The sequence below is a fragment of the Pogona vitticeps genome, chromosome 1 (genome assembly GCF_051106095.1).
Source record: "Pogona vitticeps strain Pit_001003342236 chromosome 1, PviZW2.1, whole genome shotgun sequence".
In the NCBI taxonomy this organism is placed as follows: Eukaryota; Metazoa; Chordata; class Lepidosauria; order Squamata; family Agamidae; genus Pogona; species Pogona vitticeps.
Window position 1 is genome coordinate 174,464,193 of NC_135783.1, and position 24,397 is coordinate 174,488,589.

At 41.9% G+C, this 24,397-nt stretch overlaps 1 protein-coding gene across 1 annotated transcript in view; it reads right to left on the reverse strand.

Annotated features, from left to right (window-relative positions):
* Positions 1 to 211: 211 nt before the first annotated feature.
* VWC2L (von Willebrand factor C domain containing 2 like) overlaps positions 212 to 24,397 on the reverse strand; it is a 155,789-nt gene continuing 131,603 nt past the window's right edge. Inside the window, exon 4 of the mRNA XM_020798997.3 lies at positions 212 to 5,921. Within this exon, the coding sequence (XP_020654656.1) occupies positions 5,773 to 5,921 (149 nt within the window). The 3' untranslated portion in view covers positions 212 to 5,772. The remainder of the gene's footprint in view (positions 5,922 to 24,397) is intronic.

Genomic DNA, 24,397 nt, shown 5'->3' on the forward strand with positions numbered 1-24,397 from the left:
AGAGTGTGACCCTAATCACAACAATACGATCCTTACTTCCTGGTTTGGCCCTCTACCAAAGAACATTGTCTCTATCATAGCTGTATGATGTTTCTGTGGAGTAATTCCCAGCACAGTAATTCACCATACACAGAAAAGCAACATAAAGAATGAGAACGTTAGTGGGATAAGCATATAGGTATGGACATGAGGAAGGACACTGGAGACACAGTTTGCTGGATAACACACTTTATATTTAACAAAATAATTTTTTAATAATATATTTTTTCAAATAGTATTTTCTAGAATCCCATTTTTACAGTAGAGTGTTTGTTTTTGTTTTCACTAGTTTTCAGGCACACTATTGTTTAAAGGTGTTTTTTTTAAAAAAATCAGGATCCTTGTTGACCATTATCCTTTTTAGAAAGACCTAGACAATCTCGTTTCAGTAGCAGGTTGACTACTGGAGCCACCCCTCCAGAAGGGAGGATCTGGCATAGCTATATTGTCGCTTACACTGAATGGATGATCTGGGCCTATAGTGTGGCTTGTGTTTGATGTACCTGGATGCTTTTGAGGGTCCACCCTGCCTTCATGAATGGTGCCCAGCTCCACATGACGCTTGGAGAGTGATGCAGTTGTGGCATCTGAACTGTGAGGCGGAATAGGTGCTACAGCAAACTCTCCCAACCAGACTATGATTCCTAGCCAGCTTGACTGAATGTAGGATTGTTGTGTTATATAGTCCAAAGAGGAACCTGGTTGGAGAAGGATGTGGGGAAGGGTCATGATCAGGAACCTCTAATCTGAGTTGAGATTCTTTTGCAGTTGCCAGACAGGGGATGATTGCATGGCATCTCCTTCTGCCTCTTTCTCAGTCTCTCTCCCTCTCAGGTCTGACCACCAAGGACATGGTCTGAAGGCACATGGCATACCATCTTTGCTGATGCTGAGCAGGTCAAAATTGGTCAGTACCAGGATAGAAGAACATTTGGTACCTCAAAACTTGTCATGCCAAAAAGGAAGGTCATGAATGAAATATGTAACTGTTGTCAGAAGAATCAATAACCATGGCTGACACCTCTAAATTGCAGCAGAGCTTCCTAAATGGATGAAACTCAGCATCTGAGGGGGACAGTCAGGTGTTGTTCATCAGGCTCACAAAGCAGTTCTTCCCATGTATGAAGATATAGGATTTACTCATGGCAGCTTGTATAGCAGGTTGAGGCCTTTAGTGTATTAGGATGGCAAGTGAGGTGCAACAAACACAGTGCTTTCTCACAGGTTTACCAGATTGACCAGCCTGAAAAGGAAATGGAGTCTGTTTGGGAGAGGGCACCTGGGTAATATAGAGCATAGCAGAGGACTCCTGACTGCTACTGAAATCTGCCCAGCATTAATACTCTAAGGGAGAAATGGAGGCCATGTGAGGTGGAAACTATAAAGATATTCTCCCCACCCCCGTGCCACAGGAAGGGTTCAGGAAATAAAAGAAGGTCTATGTGGACACCTTTACCAAATACTGGTAAATTTACCAAACGGAGATATAAAATGGCTCCTCTATAGCTATATGGATTACTTCCAAAATAGCAGCTGATGGGTTTTTTTCTGAGACAGTTGTACTTCAGAATGTAGGTGGGAAGTGAATCTTGAAGGGCTTGCCCCACATAAGAAAATCCCCTTGTACATCTAAAACTCCACGTGATGGAGAAGGCCTAGAATAAAACTCATCTTCCTGCTACTGTAGTTGTCTCCTGTCAGCCATGTCTCAAGGCAGGGAGGCATTTCACCATTTGGTCTCCATCCTTCCCCTGCATTTAGAAGTGGTGCATTCACAGGAGAACCATCTCATGTGATTCCTTTTTTTAAAAAATGTTCAGACTTGTTCTCAGAGAAGCATAGAAGGGGAAATTATAGTGAGAAGACCATCTGCGCTCCCTTTTTCCTATTCAGGGCATGTTTCCTTCACCAGAAAGGGCAACGTATGACAGTCACTCTAGAAGTAAACAACGTGCAGTTAAGCTCCACAAAAACGCTTTTTGGTGGGGATGAACAAAGGCTCTGCCTGTGACACGCTTGCCACCCTCCAGCTCCAATAGCAGCTCCTTCCTTAAGGTTGTGCCTTGGTGCCTTCAAGCTTCTCTGTCCCAGTAAATTTTGTGCACGGCTCTTCCTATCGTTGCCCTTTGCTGAATCTCTGCCAACTGCATTCCCCCCTCCCACCCCAGCCATTGCACAGGACATGGGAGCTGCTTAATAATAGATGGGCAGCTATGCTTCATGGCTCCACTTAAGGTTTTCATACTCTTTCAAACGCTTCGGTATGTCATTTATTTTTTATTCTGGGGAATGAGAATGTTCAGCCTGGCATTGGTCTTCTTAGCTCACTTGTGTGAAGAAGGAGAGGGAAGAAAACAACAAACAAACGATAAAAGGCATTTCTCAGTGAATGGGAAGCGTGGAATGCCTCTGCACTTTGTGAGCATGAATAAATCACAAAGCCGAGGGAAGGCGGGGTTGGGGGGCAGACAGAGAAAAGTGACTTATAAATGATTTAGAAATGAGCATTCAGGAATTAATGGCCACAACAGCAAAGTGCCAACCAGGCTGCAAATCGGTGTATCACAGAGGGGTTGCTTGGCCTGATGGCAGGTTGCTGAGGGAAAACACTAGTTCTGGCTCAAGAAACAAACAGTCCAAAACCTAGTGAATCTGTCCTTACTGTACTCTCAGGACGACGTACTTCTCCTGCTTTCTAGTGCTATGTGCGTGGTAGGATAGATTTTAAGGACTCCTCCACGTTTTCCTAGGATAGCATGGAAGCCTGGCCTAATCCATGAAATGTAAAGTGGCCTTTGTTGATGAGGTGGCAATGGGAGCTCCAGGCCCACACCCACTGCAAGGTAGATAAAATGATCTGCATTAGGGCAGAACCACAAAATGTGCTATGCACCTGTATGCAGGGATTGGAAAGAATCATAAACTGGTGTTTGGATGGTGTAGTAAGAATTGTAGGGTTGACAGGTCTTTGACTATGTGGAGGGAAGCTTTCTCTTCTAATTATATACCCTTGAGGTCTGGATGAGAGTTCTGCTAGTTTGGGAAAGACTCCCTCCCCCACCCCCCATGCTCCATGGGTCACACTGGGCTTCCTTTCTTGCTGGAAGTAGTTGATTTTTTCCCCCTTTTCCTATAGCTGTTAGCATAATTTGCTGACATCCTTGAATGATCAGGATCACTGTATTGGCTGCTTATTTGGGTTCAGCCACTTTGAATTTCTTTTTAAAGTTTGTCCTTTAAGCAAAAGAAGCAGAACTAAAGTTCAGACAGGTACATAGAGGGAACCTGACAGAATCACTCATGCTAAGCGTAGAGTCACTTTTGAGTTTGAATAGCGGGAGGCCTGTTGGGAGTTTGATTTACTAGCAGACTTAGCTATCTGTATCCCTTCTCTGAGTGACAAAGGAGAGCACAGGAAAGGTCCCAGGCAGGAGTCTTTCTCAGTCCTGCTTCCTGAGATCCTTTTGGACAGAGTGTTGTACCACTAATCTACGGACCTTCCCATTGCCTTGACATACTGTGACCCAACACGGCTTGGGCTAATATTGGAGGGAGGGCAGGGCACAGGATGTGGATGACTTTACCTTACAGTCAAAGATGGGGCCTGGTGATCTCTTTGAAACTCTGCTATGCCTATGAGTATAGTTATAGTAAACACTGCCTGTGTATATTTTAAACACTGGATAGCATCTTCTTCCTTGTCTTGATAACTGCTCCACATAAGGCTAACATAGAGGATCGTTTCATCCCACAATTGTATGTTGAGTATAGTAAAACTTTCCTGAGAGAGGATCACCCTACCTTAGAATGAAAACTCTCCCATCAAGGTAATCTGATTGCCTGCACGGTCTCCAATTCTGGCTTTGGATTTTTGGTGACTTTCTGAGAAGCCCAAGCTTCTTTCCTTGGAACATGAGGCGAAGGCGCATGGCGGACACCAAAGAAAAATGTTTGGATATATTTCCTGCTTGTTCCATGATGCTGCAAATATATACATTTTTGGTTGGATCAAAGGTTTCCAATGTGGTTTTGGGAATGATAGGCTCTGGACTTGTAACATTTTAATGAAATATTTTAATACCTTTTTAAAAAGGTTGTATTCAAAGCTATTGCCTGTTCATATCTGCTCCCGAAGAGGCAACACTGAACACTGCAAAAGCTAGTCTATTGAATTATCCCCAAACCTTGCTGTTACTTTCAGTGAGATCAGGAAATGGCAAATAATACCATTTGTTGGAGGCAAAACTGGTGAGGAAATAAGGTCAATACAGGAAACCTGCACAAAGAAGACCATCTGAGCTCTAGAGGCAAGAGACATGGAATTAAGCACTGGACTATCTTGGTTCCATATATCAGTTAGGTCAGATGGATCCTTCATATAATCTCAAGGAAGCCCAATGCCTAAGGGATATACCAGGGTGGTGTACATGTAGTGTGGATACCTTGTCCCCCCAAAATTAACAGAGAAAACTTTGCACTGACAAAGAACATGAATGGTTTCTTCCAACACCATTCTAGTTATTGTCACCTAATATGTGTTGAGTTCTACATTCTATATCAGACTACTCTGAGCATGAGGGGTGAGGTGAGGGTTGGCAAAGCAGGTGATTGATTGATTGATTGATTGATTGATTGATTGATTGATTGACTGATTGATTGACTGACTGACTGACTGACTGACTGATTGATTGATTGATTGATTGATTGATTGATTGATTGATTGATTGATTGATTGATTGATTGATTGATTGATTGATTGATTGCAGTTTACCATTACTGGCATCTGGCTGTATAGCTGAAGTTGGCTTTTCTTTTCCTTTTTTTCTGAAAGGTTGCGTAGAGGCTGGGGGAAGCAGCAAAATGGAAAGTTCATCCACTCCCTTTTTGCTATATAGACAGCAGAGGGAGCGGGGTGGAAAGAAAAAGTGCTGTGAGAGGAGGCTTTAGGATAAGTTGTGGGATGTCATTGAGTGTTGAACTTCCTGAGTCATATCATCTCTTTTGGAAGTATTGAAGTCATCTACCTACATGATTGCCTGATAAGTTAGCCTGATACTTTAGGTTATATCTATTGTAATTATGCTGTACATCTCTTCTGTTCAATTGTCCCCACGTAGTGGAGAAAGCATAACATATACAAATGGCTCCTAGATTGCCTAGCCACTGTATATCTGTGCATCCATTATATTCTTGAAGGGTTTTCTTTTTTCTATATTCCTGATCCCACTGATCTTTAAAAGTGCATTTTATTTCTCAACCTTCCTTGTTTAACTTGCATGTTTCAATACCCTGACTCCGAGAAAAAGAAAAAAGAAAAAGAAAAAAAGAGAGAGAGAAAATGTGTAAACTCTCAAAAGTATTCATGATATTGATGTCATAGATTGTGAAGAGCTAAAATAAGCTCAAACTTAGTTGGCAGGCTGGAGGCATCACCCGAAGTAGAAGCTCTGCACAATGTTCCTTTCCTAACGTATGCCATCAATCTGTGCTGCTTGCCATAGTAGGTTAGATATCTATATATGTTGTCTTGGAGGAAGAAAAAAAGAGAGAGAAGGAGAAAGAGGGAGAGGGAGAAGGAGAGAGGGGGAACTCACTCTTCAGTGAAATAGTCACTTTTGTTTAACCCTAAAGGATTTTGCTGGTGACCCTATTGCAGCTGGCAGATTTTAACATGTGCAGTGTAGAAGCTGTTAGGTTGGATATGCACTTGTTGTAGTTGCTTGGGATTTTGCCCTATGCCGTCGGCTTGCCTTGGCATTCCCGTTTGGAACACTGAGCAGGCTTCCACCAGTCCCCGTTGTGACAGTGACAGATGTTACACTCATCCACTTTCACTTCGATGCCAGCCGGAATGATGGTAGTTCCTGCAAAGCAGTTTGGACCTGGAAATGTACACACATAAATAAATTAAATGGTGAAGCTGAGCAGGAAATATGGGCTTGTTTACACTGGACTCCATCCACCTAAAGTTAACCACTTTTAAGTCCCATTAATGTAAATGAGCAAGAATTAAGCCAGGTATGCAGGATATATAGTGCTCATTCTGATTATCTACCGTTTCTTTCCTGTTTGGCCTTCTAAACAAACAGGTCAACACATTTTTAAAAAGCATATACAAATAAAAAGCTGATGCAAATAAGCAAGAAACTTGAACTGGGTGCGAAATGAGAAGACAATTGAGCTGAGTTCTAAGTAGGCTCCAAAGTGCATATCAGATTTGATACACATCTGCACAAATGAAAAAGAATGACACCAGGCGCTTTGTCATGGTTGCATTTCCTTAATAATTGAGTGCAGTAGGACCCTGTTATCCATGGTATCAGTATCTGCAGGTTCAGGTATCTGTGGTTTACCACAGCCCTATATACAACATCAAAGAGGGGAGTGCTAGTGGCCTTTGTCCTGCCTCCTTGTATGTTGTGTATAGAGTTTGCTCCTATCCACAGTTTCAGACATTTGTGGTAGAGCATGGAACAGATCCCCCATGGATAAAGGGGCCTTACTGTATTACCTTCTTCCTTGTCTGGCTGCAGGGATTGAGGTGGGCATGCAATTTAGCATGTAATGCTTTGGCCTGTGTATTTTCAGCTATGCGTTCTATCACTAATTTATGTCATAAAATCAGGCAGTGTGGGAAGGAAGCTGGGGAGATTCTAGGGGTGCCCCTTTTTCTGCTAACCTCCCTTGCTATTTCTCATTACAAAATGAAGCATGAAGCAATTCTTACTTTAGAGTATAAAAATCTTCAAGGCCAATACCTCTTATTTAAATCTATGATAGTCATGAAGTACATGGCTGGTAAGATGGCTACTATACACATGTTTCCTGCTTTACATTTGAAGGCTTTCCAGTCCATGACTGGTTTAAAGATAAAATAGGAGCCATGAAATTGCAGATATTCCCTAACATCTAGGCTGTAGCCAGAGTAGGTGCACAGGTCAAAGACTTCTCCACTATAGTGAGATGCACTGCATATCTATTTACATTACATCAATTATGTCAAAATCTGCATTTCCATGTATAAGTACATGCATTTTTATATGACCCATGTCTTCATTTCAGTGAAACTGTGAGTATCTTTTTTTAAAAAAAAAATTTGGCCATCCTATTAGGGTCAATCAGAAAGGTAAAAGTGAAGATGATGCCCCTGAGAGAGATCATGACATGGACTATGGAAGAGGGCTGTTAATGGAAATCAGTGAGCTTCTCCCAAATCCTGTGAACACTGCTGTGTAAAACAAACAGGCAAACAAACCTCAAGCTAACTGTTTTCTATCTTTCACAGTTGCAGAGGAAGCAAACAAAACATGTTTGAAAAATCATGTACTGTATGAAGTTGCTAGCAAACACACGAAGCTCTTCACTTTGGATAGGACTGTTTTTAATCAGGACGTAGCTACAAATGATAGACCAAGCTGTGGACTAATCTCCATTCTTTGCAGTCTCATCCACACTCAGCTTTGTAGAAGAAGGAAATCACAAGAAGTACATCCTGAACAAGCCCAACCTGTTCTATTCTCCTATTCTTCATCAATGCATAATTTTGATTTTACGGCTGGCAAGTTCTTCCTTACGGTACAGGGTAGGAAGTCTAGAGTTCCTGAGTATGAATAATAATAATAATAATAATAATAATAATAATAATAATAATAATAATAATAATAATAATAATAATAATAATAATAATAATAATAATAATAATAATAATAATAATAATAATAATAATAATAATAATAATAATAATAATAATAATAGTGCTTTGTTTTGTCACGTTATTAGGAGTCAACCAATGAGCATGACATATACTGGCAATTTATTGTGATTAGCACCCCATATAATTATTTCATTGCCCTATATTGGTGTGTCATTACAGCAAAAGGAGTAGGGGGTCAAATTCTTTGTTAATATAAAAGGGCACAGCTTTCCTGAACACCAGTGAGAAGTGGCACTGAAAAGAAAGCTGTTAAAAGTGCCTCCAGCCTGCTTGCTTTCTTGGGTCCTGAGCTTGTTATTTGAGAACAATGAATTATGTATGGCAAAAATGATTTATTCATACTCCAAACAAGATTTATTATGGATCTGATTTTATAAAGAGGATTTCTCTAATCTGCTTATTATCTTTCCCCACCCCTTGCCTCCACTTGTTTATGAGAAAATATCAAGACCCAACTTACTTCTAAGTCAGCAGGAGCTTTACTCTCACACTCATGACGGGCTTACTAAAAACAATGACCTAGATGTTGATATATACATGCATGCAGTGTTAATCTGACTCCCATATACATAATTGTGTTGTGCCTCAACTGATACCACAAAAACTGCAAGGTGAATCAGAGGTAATTTCTTACAAAGCAGGGGTTGCTGCAACGGTTTGTATTTAATGATTGGGAGAATAGTGACCAAAACCTGATGGTGCATCAAACTTTTGTTCTCAAGCCATTTAAAGATTTGTCCCACTATGTCTCCGCTCCTCTTGTCTATTCTAGACATCAGGAAGATCTTGTATGACATTCATATCTCACTGGGATTAGCAGAATTTCTGGAAAGTGTTGGGCATGTTAAAGGAAGGTCATACATCAGTGACAAAGCAGATTGTTTTGCATCAGAAAACTTCAAATTCAATAGAACTCGGTTTGCTCTGGAATGGACATCTCCTTTAAATCTGAGAACATCATTGTCATTTGAGCTTTAAAAAAAAGGACATGCCAATGATCTAATGAAGGGGTCTCCAAACTTTTGAGTGTGAGGGCCACATTGTATCTTTTCCACATTTTTGAGGTCCAAAGGAACATGTGCGTATGCATGTACACGCAGCTGCACACCTGCCCACATGGACATTCACACGCACCCCTGTCCAACTGGACACCCACGTGTGCACATGCACAGCCTGAAGGGAACGGGACAGATAAAACAGCAAGGTGGGCTGGATGTGGCCCATGGGCTGTAGTTTGGAGAATCCTGATCTAATGCAATTATAGGCCAGTTCGGTACTAGTTATGGTGGCGCTGCGAGGGATGTGGTGGCGCTGCAGGCTAAACCGCAGAAGCCTGTGCTGCAGGGTCAGAAGACCAGCAGTCGTAAGATCGAATCCACGCAACGGAGTGAGCTCCCGTTGCTTTGTCCCAGCTCCTCACCAACCTAACAGTTCAAAAGCATGTAAATGTGAGTAGATAAATAGGTACCATCTCGGTGGGAAGGTAGAACGGCATTGCCTAGTCACGCTGGCCACGTGACAATGGAAGACTATCTTCGGACAGGCGCTGGCTCTATGGCTTGAAAAGCGGGATGAGCGTCGCCCCCTAAAGTCGGACACGACTGGACTGAAAATGTCAAGGGGAACCTTTACCTTTTTATACCACAAGTGCAGTAAGAAAAGGGGAATACCAGATATGAGATGAACTGACTCCATAAAGGAAGCCACAGCCTTGTTTTCATGACCTCAGCAGGGCTGTTAATGATAGGGCATTTGAGAGGTCATTCACTCATAGGGTTGCCACGAGTCGGAGGCAACTTCAAAGCACATAACAATACAATGTACCACAAATAACATAACTCCTCCAAGGCAGCAGTATCCATGCTGGATGAGAGCACTGTTACTTTGAAGATAGTTCATCACCATCTGTGTCTAGTATATCTGACATAGTACTGAAGCTTAGAAAGAAAAGCAGGACTTCATCTGCATGTCTCTTCAAAGTCATGGCTAGAAGTCATATTCTGTGCTCTGCACTGGAAATGCAACCATAGAGATTCATATGTTCACCACTGCTGCCCATATTGTGTAACTTTTCTTATTTATTTATTTTTTCTATGTGCGTGAGAGAGACCAAAGCTCTGAGGAAATTTAACACTGAAGCATAGGATCAAACCCTATCTCATTTATATGCTGGAAATGAGTTTATATCCAGGAAAGTTATTTACATTTCTCCTTTTTTTTTTCTATGTGCATGTGAAACCAAAGGCCAAGAAGATGATGACAAATGCCATACTGTCTTCCTTAATTCTGCTTAGAATGCTAACCTATAAATGGGATCCATTGCAGGCCAACGGTTGGTCTCTGCTCCATCTCTAGACTGGTGAATGAAATTAAATGGAGAGGTGTATTCTGTTAAGGAGACAAGAGATCTAGAGGCGTGCTAACTTGACCATACCTGCTGACCTTTGTTTGCCTCTCTCATGTATTCCTGCAAATGGGGTAGGCTGTCTCTGGCTTGCTTTTCACACCAAAGGTATATTGCATTTTACTGCAAAATCTCATTAACTTTATGATTACCATGGGCTTTATTAGGACACTTCTCAGAGAGCCCAGCTTTTTTGAGACTACAACATGTCCTAAGTCTGAAGCTGCCAGTCTTAACTACCTCAGTGTAATTTAGATTGCTGTCAAGTAGAATAATAGATAGCTCCTAGATACGGCTCACATTAAAGCCATCCCTTCTGCTTTGTTTATATGCAGCACAATAAATTTTGTTCCCATTTGTATCTGCTTTATAGCCCACCCACCACAAAACCATGTGAATAAGACATCCTTGGGTAATTTTCATGACAGCTTTTTAGGCCACTTTGCACTGTTGTTCTGTCGACTGTTTTCAAGGTTTGCATTTGCAAGTCAGAATTTATGGCCTCAGAGTTTTGTGCAGAAGAGCAAAGCTGAGCAAATGTCAGGCTTGTGGATCTTTTTTTAAAAAAGGGAACCACGTGAGCCATGAACCAGTGCCGTGTGCAAAAGATATAAATTTGAAATAAAGGAATACTGAGCCCAAGAATTTGATTTTAATACAGTACAAAAACAGAACATAGCTCATACAGCTCCCTTAATCAAAACAAAAACAAACACATACACCCACGCTAGTTCTCTCCTTACCTCAAAACATTTTTCTTTTCAGCATGATATTTAGGACTATGGGAGGAATTTGGTTGTTGATTTTGCTAAAAACTCCGGAATCAACACTGCTTGCAAATCTCCTGCAGCTCACCCAGTGGCCTGCCTACCAATAGCTCCCACTCTGTCCTCTGTGTATACTTGCGGCAGATGAGTTGGCCATGAAGTATTATTATTCAAACCTCAACCCAATGCTGTACAGTCTTTGCCAGCTGACAAATGAACACGAGAATCCCAACAATTTTACTGTGTTACTCAATTTTGTCTGTTGCTTTTGATTCGACCTATATACTGCCCCATAGTGCTAGAGCACTCTCTGAATAGCTTACAACATAATTATGCAAGGAAGACACACACCCCCGCCCTCCATGAGCTGGGTACTCATTTTACTGACCTTGGAAGGATAAATGCAGTAAGTTCTAAGCAACTAATTCAAGGAATAGATTTTCAGTGCTGCCTCATGTGCACAACACAGCTATACACATAATCTTGTTTATTTTTTTGAGAAGCGAGTTCTAATAATATTGTCCATTTTGAAGTTGCACTAAGGGTGGGATTCTGCAGACAGGGACTAGTCTTCACTAATGTGACCCCTATGGAGATGAATAAAATAAGGGGGCCCTTCCATCTCTGGGTTTTAGGTTTGCAGCCAAAACAGGCAATACATTTTGATAGCTTCCCACTGTTACGGCACCAGGTCAAAACCTTCCTGATCGAGAAGGCTTTTAATTGAAATAATATTAGCTGTGGGTCCGATGGCAATTCATATATATTTTTAATTGTATTTTAATTGTTCTGAATTTTTATTGTATTTTAAATGTTGAAAGCCACCTAGAGACCTTTGGGTAGCATGGGCGGCATATAAATTAATTAAATAAATAATAAATAAATAAACAATAATTTAAATGATATTTTACATGTCTAGCTATGCCTGAATATGGTAGTTTCTTTCTTACAGCCCTCCTTTGACTGCCTCAGGATTTGACAGCCAGTAATCTTTTCTGTGATTACTGGCAGTGGACTTATTCCATATTCTATGAAAAGTGAACAGCTGGACTAAGAGGTCACATTAGCATATCTTGTTAAATCTGCTTGTAACTCTGTTTCACCATCATCATCAACATCATGCGCCATCAAGTCAATTCTGACGTACGGCGACCCTTTTCAGAGTTTTCCAGGTAGAGAGTACAGTGGACCCTTGACTTACAGACTTTTTGAGTTACAGACTTCTCTGGCCGCAAAATTTAGGTTTGACTTGCAGACTGAGATTTGACTTACAGACCAGAAAAAAACCAACATGGAACAAAAACGGCCTGTTACGGGATTAATCGGTTTTCAATGAACTGTAGGTCAATGGAGACTTGACTTACAGACTTTTTGACTTGAGAACCGCCTTCCAATACGGATTAAGTTCCCAAGTCAAGACCCCACTGTACTCAGAAGTGGTTTACCCTTCCCCTTCTGGTGACGCCGTGGGACTGTGTAGCTTGCCCAAGGCCACACAGGCTGGCTCTTTTCCTGAGAGGCACACTGGGGATTTGAACTCCCAATAGTGGGCTGTGCATCCAGACAGCCCTACGTTTCTTGATATCTAGTAATCCAAAACTTTGGCCCAGTTCTGGGAATTCAGTTTTCAGGATATCACCTCAGACATGGGTAGTTTTCAGGTTATCACCTCAGATGGGGGTAGAGGTTTGAAAAATTCAGTTGTGGGACCATAGTTCCCAGACCCCTCAGCCAGAATGGCCTTCTGGGAGCTGTAGTTTCTCCGAAGCAAGTTTTCTAAACTGGGTGGGGGAACTGTCATGGTTAAATGCCCTGCCTTATACCCAGTTCCCTTTGCACTTCAAAGCCTACTACAACAAGGAGAAAGCTAAGGTAGGTCTCTTCTGTACGCTATACCAGCTTTCCATTTAGAGGGACCGATTCACCTGCTCTGACGAAGGAGCACTCAGTTTTCGAACCCCTATCAGCAAGGTGAGGTAGTGCAGGCCAGGCACAGGTTTACCAGAATCAAGCCCTTGTCATGTTCTTCCGCTGCTGTTTTGATTAGGCAGACTTATTGCCTGCTTCTAAATGCCTCTGGTCTTATAGTCTAGGAAAGGCAATAACAGTTTGTAGTTACTCTGTGAGCAGCCAAACCAATTACCTGTGTGACTTTAATGAGATCTATCCTGATTGCCTGCCAGCCTCGTAAGGGAAGTCTGTAGTAAGATTCCAGCTGTTCTGTGTGGGTCTCAGTGAAAGCTACCTAGCTAGCCTTCTTTTCCCTTGGACATAGAGAAAAATCCTTTTCATTAAATTTAAGAACAAAATTATTCCTCTGGAGATCATGTGACGAAGGAAAGTGTGTGGGGGGAGGAGCAGTGGGGAGGGGACTGTATTTTCTGCTGTTGCCCTCAGGCAGGCTGTTAATTATTTTATTGGAAAATTCAATATTGCTAAAACTCCCACACAGAGATGAAGCATTCTCTTGGCACTTAAAAATTTGATTTGCTGCAGTGGCCTCCATTTAACTATGCCAAAAAAAGGATAAAATGAGGAAGCAAGATTCTCTCTTTAAATTCAGCAACCAGGAGTCGAGGGAAACCTCTCGGTGACACATGCTGGCATTAGATGGACCCACACACCTGTTGCCTCCCTCTCTGTAGCAAAATGCAGGAGGGGCACACGGTGCCACCTAAGGAGTCTTCTGGATGCATTTCTAGCATGGGCTGTTAGGGGAGCCAGATGAAACTATGGAGCCGGCCTGCCAACTTTCTGTCACCATCTGGAAAGAGTGGGGCTTTTGGCACCATTACACACTGCGGTTGCTTGTTAGGCTTCCTCGGGAACAGAAACCAATGATAAAGCTGGGCACGGGGGAGGAGGATGACCTGAGGCCTTCCCATTGGGCCTGTTAGCCTGCCAAGAACACCCCTAGGAGGTCAGTGACACATCCACACAATCTCCTCTCATTACATGTGTTTTTGATATCATCATCACCATCATCTCAGAACTGCAGAGCTGGAAGGGACCCTCTGGATCATCCAGTCCAGCCCCTGTCAAGGAGGCATAGTGGCGAATTGGACTCCCAACCTCTGGCTCCATAGCCAAAGACCTAAATCACTGAGTTATGCAACTGCTCCTTCCCCTTGCATTCCTATTCACATCTGTCCTGTTTCTTTGTTGTTTACTTGTCATTGTTGTCCTGCACATCATCCTGTTCTGTCATCTACAATCTCTCTCAGGTTTTGCAGTCCCTCCACACACACACACCTCCGGTCTGGCTTTTCCCTGCGTGGTTTCTTTTGGCTCGTTAACAATGGCTAGATCCATTCAGAGGGAAAGTGGCTGCAAACCTTCCAATGCCTTTCAAACCAGGGAGCCACTGGTTTGAGCCCTCACTTGGCCATGAAGTTCACCGAGCGCCCTTGGGTGTGCTGTTGCCTTTCATGATTGCTGTGAAGATCAAAGGTGTGTGCATTTGGGTGGGGGGATTATATGCCGCCTGGACTCTTGGGAGGAATGGTGGGATATAAACATAATATACCATATTTTTCGCTCCATAAGACGCACCTTTCCATATGACGCACCAATTTTTTAAAAGAAGAAAACAGGAAAATATAATCTGTTTTCTTCGCTCCATAAGACGCACAGACTTTCCACCCCCCTGTTTTGTGGGAAAAAAGTGTGTCTTATGGTGTGAAAAATACGGTATACATTTAAAACCCAGATCAATGTGACATGATTCATTTGGTGCTGCATAGGGAATACCACAGTCTGGCAAACTAAAAGGTAGTGAACTACAAGACAGCCTAGAAAGTTAGCCCTCTCATCCCAGATTACATTTTGCACTTATTCAGTGGCCAGATAAAGGTACTTTGCACATGTTCACATCAGTCTCTTTTTAAAATTATAACTGTAGATGTTTTTGGCATAGAGCTTTAGCATGCACTCATATAGATTTCTGAGAAACACTCAAACAAAATGTATCATTTCATTTATTTTCTTCCCACTGTGTTTCCATGAGTGCTAGATCATAAAGAACAATCTATATTAATATAAATTAATGTATGAAATTAACATATAATATTCCTAATGAAAAGGAACGTTAACAATATAAAGCAGCGCTTCCCAATCTTAGGTCCCCAGATGTTCTTGGACTACAACTCTTACAAATCCTAGTCAGCACAGCTAGTGATTAAAGCTTCTGGGAATTTTAATCTAAGAACATCTGGGGATCTAAGATTGAAAACATTTGATATTAAGTAGAGATGGGGGTATTCATATACGAATACCTCCGCACAGCTGGACATAATGAGGATCCACTCCCCTGGGGCCAGACCATCTATTCATGCCACCCCGCTGCCACCAGAATGTCACAAGCCATGGATGTTTCACTTCAGCCAGGCCCCTTGCACCTGCTGCCCCCCAAGAACACAGCCACCACACAGCCTGGCCTAAATATTCGGAATATCAAATATCCTCAACACTTTTCAGCTTTTAAAAACTGTCTGTTCTGTCACTACTAGATTATTCAGGCTGCCAACCCTGTCAATGGCTTGGCTCCAGGCGATTTAAAGGATCATAGCACCCCGTATTCCATTCTGAAGGAAATCAACCCTGATTGCTCACTGGAAGGACAGATCCTGAAGCTGACGCTCCAATACTTTGGCCATCTCATGAGAAGAGAAGACTCCCTGGAAAAGACCCTGATGTTGGGAAAGTGTGAAGGCAAGAGGAGAAGGGGACAACAGAGGACAAGATGGGTGGACAGTGTCATCGAAGTGACCAACATGAATTTGACCCAACTTCAGGAGGCAGTGGAAGACAGGAGGGCCTGGCGTACTCTGGTCCATGGGGTCATGAAGAGTCAGACACAACTTAACGAATAACAACAACAATGTCGTACCAGGTCACCTACATTTTCCAGGCTAGAAGATGGAGCTTTCAAAAGCACACAAGCACACTCTGTCAAGATCCTGTCCAGTTGTTTTTAATCCATAGTGATGATGATAAATGCAGTATAGTTCTGTTTATCCAAGGGCTGCTTCTGCCTGAAGTTGATGGAGCAGGATTAGATATTTGCTCTGGCCACTAAGCTATTGCTTTAATGTGGAGCAGCAGGGCAATTGTGTGAGCATGACCCCACTCTGGTGGGCTCTCTGCTTCTATGTGCTTGTCACACAATGACTGTGAAATCAGTCATTCAGCTGCTTGCATAGCAGGATGTCTGCCAGATTGGGAGTTGTGGAAAAAGTTGCTGTAAGTTAAGAACTTTCCATAGACATTACCTGTGACATACTGAGTTGCATGACTCAGATGGAAGAACGACTGCCTATGGAAATTTCTTAACTTACGGCAGTTTGTGTCTAAAGGATATGCTGTTTGTCTTAATTATGCAGCAATATTTCAGCCATTTTGTTTAAGTGCTGTGCTGTTTTAATGCCTTTGTTGTATATTTCCTGTTGACATAAACTGCCTTAGGGACCTTTCTGAGGGCCAGAAAGCATAGTATGCCATAAATAATGTTATCAGTTAAAGAAATGAACCACATAGTGCACATTTAATTCATTTATTTAACTGGTAACAGTTTGAGGGGCTGTATCAAGTCTCATGGACCCTGATGTTGGGAAAGTGTGAAGGCAAGAGGAGAAGGGGACGACAGAGAACGAGATGGTTGGACAGTGTCCTTGAAGCGACCAACATGAATTTGACTCAACTCTGGGAGGCAGTGGAAGAGGAGGGCCTCGCGTACTCTGGTTCATGGGGTCACGAAGAGTCCAACATGACTTAACAACAACAAGCACCCAATATAACCCTTCTTAAGGTCTCCTGGAGAGGCCCTTCTCTCAGTTCCATCACCTTCCCAAGCTTGCTTGGTGAGGACACGAGAGAGAGGGCCTTCTCACTGGCTGTCCCTAGGCTTTGGAAGGCACTGCCCTGGAAGGCAGGTTGTCCTGCTCCCTCTTGCCCTTCTGTTGTCAGGCAAAGACCTTCCTCTTCAGGTAAGCTTTAAAGGAGTAAGTTACAGTGGTACCTCGCTAGATGACGCCCCCACTGTACGATGAATCCGCAGGACAGTGACTTTTTGCGATCGCTATAGCGATTCACAAAACAGTCGTTCCTATGGGGAAATTCTGCTGGACATTGATTAGGTCCGTGCTTTGCAAACTGTTTGTTCACAAGATGACAATTTTTCCGGTTCCGCAAAATGGCCACCCTGTGTTTTCTGGACCCATGCTTCGCAGGGCAGCCATTTTAACAGCTGATCAGTGCTCAGAAAATGGCTTCCCCTATGGGTGATCTTCGCTGGACAACGAGGTAATTTCCCCATTGGAACGCATTAAACGAGTTTCAATGCATTCCAATGGGGAAAGGCTTTTCGCATGACGACGATTTCACTTAACATCGATTTTCCCAGAATGGATTATCGTCGTCATGCGGGGCACCACTGTACTTCAAGAATGCTGGTTTTAAAAACTTACAGATTTTTAGATGTTTTTGAATTGGTTTTGAACTTGATTCTTTTAATCTTAATATATGTTTGGTTTTTATAATATGATTTTATTTAGTGTTTTTAAATCTGTTGTTTTATCTGTTGTGAGCCACTTTGGGCCTCCTATGGGGAGAAATGCAGCATGTACATAATATAATATAATATAATATAATATAATATAATATAATATAATATAATATAATATAATATAATATAATATAATATAATATAATATAATATAAATAGATAGATAGACAGACAGACAGACAGACAGACAGACAGACAGACTGACTGACTGACTGACTGACTGACTGACTGACTGACTGACCCAGCTCTGCACAAATACCCTCTTCAAACTTCTCACCCTGTTGATGGTAATGGACAATGCTGTGGCTGGGATTTCTTTACATTTCCTCAGAGACCGGAGACCTTCTCCAGCAGTTTCACCAGGGTGGGTGGGCAGAGAGGTGGGCTTGCCATGAGGATGTTGAATGTACTGAGAGTTTGCACAGAGTGCTTCATCCATAATATTAAAAAAACCCACACAGATCAAGGTATTCTCGCTTGCATGTATCAGCAATTGAAATAATATTCACTTATTCTTGGTAAAACTTTAAGAATATTTATTGTATAACATACTCTATATGTAGAATAAACTAAAAGTACTTAAAACATTTGTACTTGATGTAGACTTGTAGGCTTGAAAGGCTTATAATTGTCTCGTAACATGTTCTTATCAGACATATTTATAGACAAGTTGTCAGGTGAACAGTATGAGCAGACTCCTAACAGACAACACCTAACAGTCTACGCAATCTACCTCTAACAGAATAATAACTGTCACTTCTTTTTCTATCTATCTGGCAGTTAACCCACTTAATAACCTTTAGCTAACACCAGACAGAATCTGATTGGTTGGATAAGTTCCAATTTGTAAATTACACAACTCAAACATTCTTGTATACATCTACATAGATGCTGGGTTGCCTAACTATAAATTCCAACAGAGGAGTGGCTGTAGCATAGCTTCTTTCTTGTCCCCCAGGGTGTAGTAATTATGGCTGATTTTGCTCATGCTGCAGGGAGGTTGCAATAGTGGGCACTGTGTTGGGAGCCTGCCCCTACCTGTTTTGCATCTCCTACAACAACCTGAACAAGGTATTTGTGGCGCTAGATTTCAATTCCCGTCAATCCTAGCAAGTTATAATGTACAGTGAGGCATGCTGGGACCTGTATTCCAAAAGGTGTTGTAGCCAACCAGCTAGGGAAGCTTGTCTTGGGGATAAAGCACACAACATTGGGCTTTTGTGGAGAGGAAGGCAAATAGCTGTCATGAAAAACTGGTGTATCATATTCATCATCAGAAATTCTGCTGAGTGATGACTGAAGGTTGTAAAAAAGGAAGATTTCACATTTTTTCAGAAAGATCATTTATCTGATAAATTCCAATTCTAGATGTATCTATACAGTGGAAGTTTATATATCCATGCCTGAAACGTCACACATTTCACTGCTAATAATGCTCTATAAATACAAGCCTGCAAGTGGGTGGAGAGGCTTCAGCAGCCCAAATACTGAATACATAAAATGTATGCCATAAGCAATGACTATCATTTCCTCAGATGCAGAAAGGGGAAGTAAACAATGATAACAATTTTCCTCATGCCTTTGTTCCTAAAGATCTGACGGTTCTCAGCTCCCGGAGCTATACAATTATTAATGACACTTTCCAGCTACCTGAGAATAATGGCAGCAGGTCCACAAGCAGAAACAGAAAATGCAACATTTTGGACATTGATAGAGGTTTGTTTTTCCATAAAGGGACAGCTGCCTATAGGACTGTCCCAAGACATTTTGCTGCCTGAGGTAAAGACAGAAACCTCCCTCCATGTATGAAAACCAGGTAGAACAAATATTGGAATTGTTAGTTTTCTGGACCACGATTCTCAAAATCCCAACATAGCGGACTGGAGAATTATGGGAGTTGTAGTCTAAAAGATAACATTTCCATGTTCTGAAATAGACTGACTCTTGAATCTCTGTCTTCAGTTTGACTGGCAGGGTAGCATCCAATGTTACCCATGAAGACACCCATGGGGTACGTACCGCTTTGTCCTCTAACACAGTGCTGCTGCCCTCTGCCCCCCCCCCAGCATCTGGCCCCTGAACTGCCTGCTTCATTCTGCCCAATGGTATGGCTGGCCATGATTTCTCAAAAACAGATGAGAGGATTGTGGAAAAGAAAATGATTGGATAATGTCCCCTGCTAGAGCCCCATAATCATGGTGGTTGTGCACCTCATGCATTCCTCTCCTGAGCCATTCAAAAGATCTGAAGGTCCCACCCAAGTAGGCAAAATGAACCAACAACTCAGTTGGTCAGACACCTTCAGCAAATGCTGATAGATACATAAAGGCAAAAGGCAACTGCAGACATTCACATGTTGAAGAGGTGATCACTCTTATTAGTACACAACTGATATATTTTACTAGACCACTTTGTCTGTCCATCACAGTAAGGATCATGGCAACATATGCTTCTGTATTATATAAAGTTCATCCCAGTTTCACTCTAATCCCCATGTAGGGTAAGAGGCCTTTGACACGTAGGGCATCCCATTCTGCATGGTGATCTGGCTCTGCCACTGAAATGGGTAGGGGTCCCTCTGTCCATTTCAGAAGATCAACAGAGATCAAAGGCAGTCCATGTGCAATCTGTGACTGATCTAATTTAGAGGGTTTTTTCCCCCCCTTTAGCTCTCCTTGTTCCCCACTTCATCTTGTTTTTTTATTCACCTGTTGACTACCTCCCTTTTTAGCCTGATAAAGATCTTTGAGTAAGCTGGAAGATTCAGTGCATCACTTCTGGGAGACATTTTCTTAATAATGGATATCTCGTAACATATATCGTATTCTTTGGGACTTGTGCATCAAGGAATATATCTTCTTGTTGTGTGGGTGTGTATATTCTTGTAAAGAGCAAAACCTGGGTAATCTGCCTACAATCCTATTTGGAACGAAACTGGATAGAACTTCCACAGTTCATCCAAGTGCAGTACATGCCAGTGGTGATGTGAGGTGTCAGTTATCCATGTCAGTAAATTAATTAGGGTTCACAGAAGAATCTGTTAGTTAATGGGAGCAATTAAATTTAATTATATAGATAGTTCAGTTGACATTTATCTTCATTGCTATGCGTTTTCCCCTGTGAATCCTTTCGTTCTTTTTTCCTTCCTTCCTTCTCTCCTCCCCCTCTTTTTGTATCACACATTCTGATCAGGATGGCCTCCATAAGGTGTACCATATTTGGGTCCAAGTTATTATGTAAAGTTACACTTTTTCTCATATCATACCACAGCAAATTGAAACTGCCAGCTCAGTTGCATCCATTTCCTGAGATTCAGGGTTCAAACCTGAGTCTGGGGTGAGTGGCTGGGGGTCAGTCCTTCTAATATCACAGGGGTGGGCCCTGGTAGTGTCAGAGTGGTGGGGCAAACAAGGACTGGGAGGGGCTGAAGCTGTTTCTGGGCAAGCTGCTTGTTGAAATGGGTGCAAGGGGGATCTGAGTAAATGGGGTCAGAATCCTAGAAACACTAACAACTAGGTAATATGGCAACCCAGAATGGGGGTGGTGGAGGAGATTTGGCTGATGGGCAGGTGGAAAATGCATCCACCAGCTACAGCAGTCACTGCCATTATCCCTAGGGCTTGCATCTCTGCAGTACACACTTAACACATTCGTAATTTCCAACTCCCAGGTCCTGCAACCACCATTGTCAGGGCTTACACAACAAGAAGGCTCACAAGTTGCAGTGCTGGTACTCCACTCCTTGGCAGAGGGCATGATGGCCCGCTTGCAGGCACCCACCAACTCACACATTCTCTCCATTCCATTCTCCTTGCTCTTGGCTTTTCAGTGTGTTGATACTACAATAATACAACGCATATACAGATATCTTCATGCCAAGCCAGTGAGCCATGGCACTAGCTGTTATCACTCTGTCTGCTGCATTTTGGACCTGCTGAAATTTCCATACTAACTTCAAGGGCAGGCCTATGTAGAGAGCATTATGGTAGTCTATTTTAGAGATTATCAACACATGAACTACTGTTGTCAGGCATTTCTTCTCCAGGTAAGGGGCACACCTGGGCAATCAATCAAAGCTGATGAAAGGCACTCTTGGCCACAGCAGATATTCATACCTCCATAGAGGGAGCTGGGTCTGAGTACCCCTAACCTGCAAACCTGATTTTTCAAGGAGAATATAACCTCACTGAGACAAGGTAAGTATCCCTCTAACTGGTCCAACAATCTACCAAACAGTAGGATCTCCATCTTGTGTAAATTCAAATTCCATAATAGACTTGTCCTTGTCCAGTCTATTAGCAACACTAAACAGCACACATATATTCCATCACGTGCAGATCAGAACAGGAAAGGTAGAGCTGAAAGTCTTCCTCATGCTGATGACAACAAACTCCAGATTGCCATATGATTTCTCACATAACTTCTCACATAATTTCTCACACACAGATACCAAAAAGCTTTGGGAAAATGGGCAAACCCCGAGGGACCCCATAATGAAGGTTCCATGAGGCGGACCTCACCTCCCGAAGTTGTACTATTTGAGATTGGCCCTCCAAGAAGTTTTGGAACCACCAAAAAACAGAGTCCCGAAGTCCAAAACTCGATCGCTGTCTCAGAAAGGTACTATGGTCAATGGCATCAAAGGCTGCAAAAAGATCCAGAAGGACCAGCGGGATCACACTCTTCCTGTGTGCTTCCCTCAGGAGATCATCTTACAGGGTGACCAATTTTCATGGTGTGGCCTAAAATTTAATTGAACTAGATCTAGGCTATCCTTTCCCTCCAGGAACACCTGCACCTGGTTGGCTGTCACCTTCTGGATCACTTGACCAGGAATGGGATATTAGCAACTGGCTTATAGTTATTAAAACCTCTGTTACTAAATTTGGTTTCTTTGGGATGGGCCTCATAACAGTTTCCTTTAGGCGGGAAGGTAAATAGCCTTCTGGTAGAGATACATTAATGAAGTGTGGAGTCCATTCCCTTATTGACTGCTTTGCTGATTTTAAGAGCCATAGTGGGCAAGGAGCTAGGCAGACAAGAGGAGGTAGCCCTGCAGTGTGCATGTGCCTTATTTACATCCTCAAGCTGTGCTGACTGAGACTGATTTAATTTAACATGAATAGATGGTGCTTTGGAATCTCCTTTTGTATTTTGGGTGGTGGACATTTTGATTTTTATTATTATAGCTGCAGTTGTTTAACGTTGATTGTCGCAATTTGCATTTTAATTTGGAAATCTTTAAAGGTTCTTAATTGCAGCCTATGCACACTTAAAATAAATTAATTAATTTAATTCTGATCTAAATATTTTCCTGCTATTGAAACCTCCATTGTCTTCAGCTGCTGGGTCATCTTGACCATGGAGTTGATCATCCCTTGATCTAAGAAAAGTCTTCACCAGAAGCTTCATCAGCATTTTGTTTTTGCTGTTGTTATGACTGCAGGCTTTTTTAAAAGAGAGAGAGGAGATGAATTGACAATAAAGAGTAGAATAGACAGGGAGATGGGAAACCAAGAAGAAATAAAACAGATATCACAAGAGAGCACCATCTACAGTATTATTTACAACAAACAAACAAGCAAGCAAATGGTTGTTGTGGGTTTTTCAGGCTCTTTGGCCGTGTTCTGAAGGTTGTTCTTCCTAACGTTTCACCAGTCTCTGTGGACGGCATCTTCAGAGGACAGGAGTAGTACTCTGTGCTCTGCTGCAATTTGCGAAACATTAGGAAAAACAACCTTCAGAACACGGCCAAAGAGCCCGAAAAACCCACAACAACCATTAGATCCCGCCATGAAAGCCTTTGCGAATACAAACGTTTCCCATTTGGAATATTTGAGTCAAGGTACATTGAAAAAGAATTCAAATTAGTGACTAGAGAATGCAGTCCATACTTTTTGTTTCTCATTTGCAAGGATGAGGAACTGCCACATTAATAAGCATTCAGTCCTTTTATCTTGCTTTGTGTGGGTACTTGCTCCTAATTTTGCACAGAGACATTTTGCCAATCACAGCATCTGTGATATTCCTCATCAAAGTGTCTCCTTGAGTCCTGTCTATTTTAGGTCCATTTTATGTTGAAATGGACAAGAACGGGAGATTTAGAGAGAATGTTCACATACCTACTAGAGATAGGATCAACATTAAACAATTACATTTTATAGTGCAAAATACGCACACACATATCCCTCTCTTCCTGTTGTTGGTTCATGGATTTCTCTGGGGACTTTTTTTTTATTCAATAAAATCTCAAATAAACCTCAGCAATGTCTTTTCTAGTTTCACCAATAATCAGGGTGCATTTGAATAACCACATTGTTAAAGAAGTTGTTGTATACCTCAGAAAGACAACGTGGTGGTTTGCATCCAACAAGGGCATTTTATTGAATTAAAAATCTATGCATTATTCTACAGAGGCAAATAAGCAGACCCCCACAGAGCATAAGTGCTCGCCTTGTTTTCCTAATACACCAGGGAGTATCCACTGCCTAGGTTTCTATACAATTGAGTGGAAGATTAGCATAGGGAAAGAAGGGGATGCCATTCAAAGGAAGGCAGGAGGCAGATCTCTCAGAGCTGACTGCTGGCCATAGGAAAGTGTTTAGAATGCTTTTTGTCTCGTCCGCAAACAGATAACGGCATCTGAACTGTCACCCTAGAGGCTCTGTGCAAAACAGGTGGACAAGCAGGTGGACAAAATAGGAAAGTGATTCTGCAGCCAAGATAAATGTCTGAAAACAATGTGAAAGTGAAACAAATATATGTATATATGTATATGTTTATGATTAATTCTTATATAATATCCAATAACGTTATTTGGGTGGTTTACAGAACAGAACAAAAATCAAATCCCCATCCTCCCTGTGTAGTACAAAAATACAATATAAAGCAACTTAAAACATGAAAAAAAA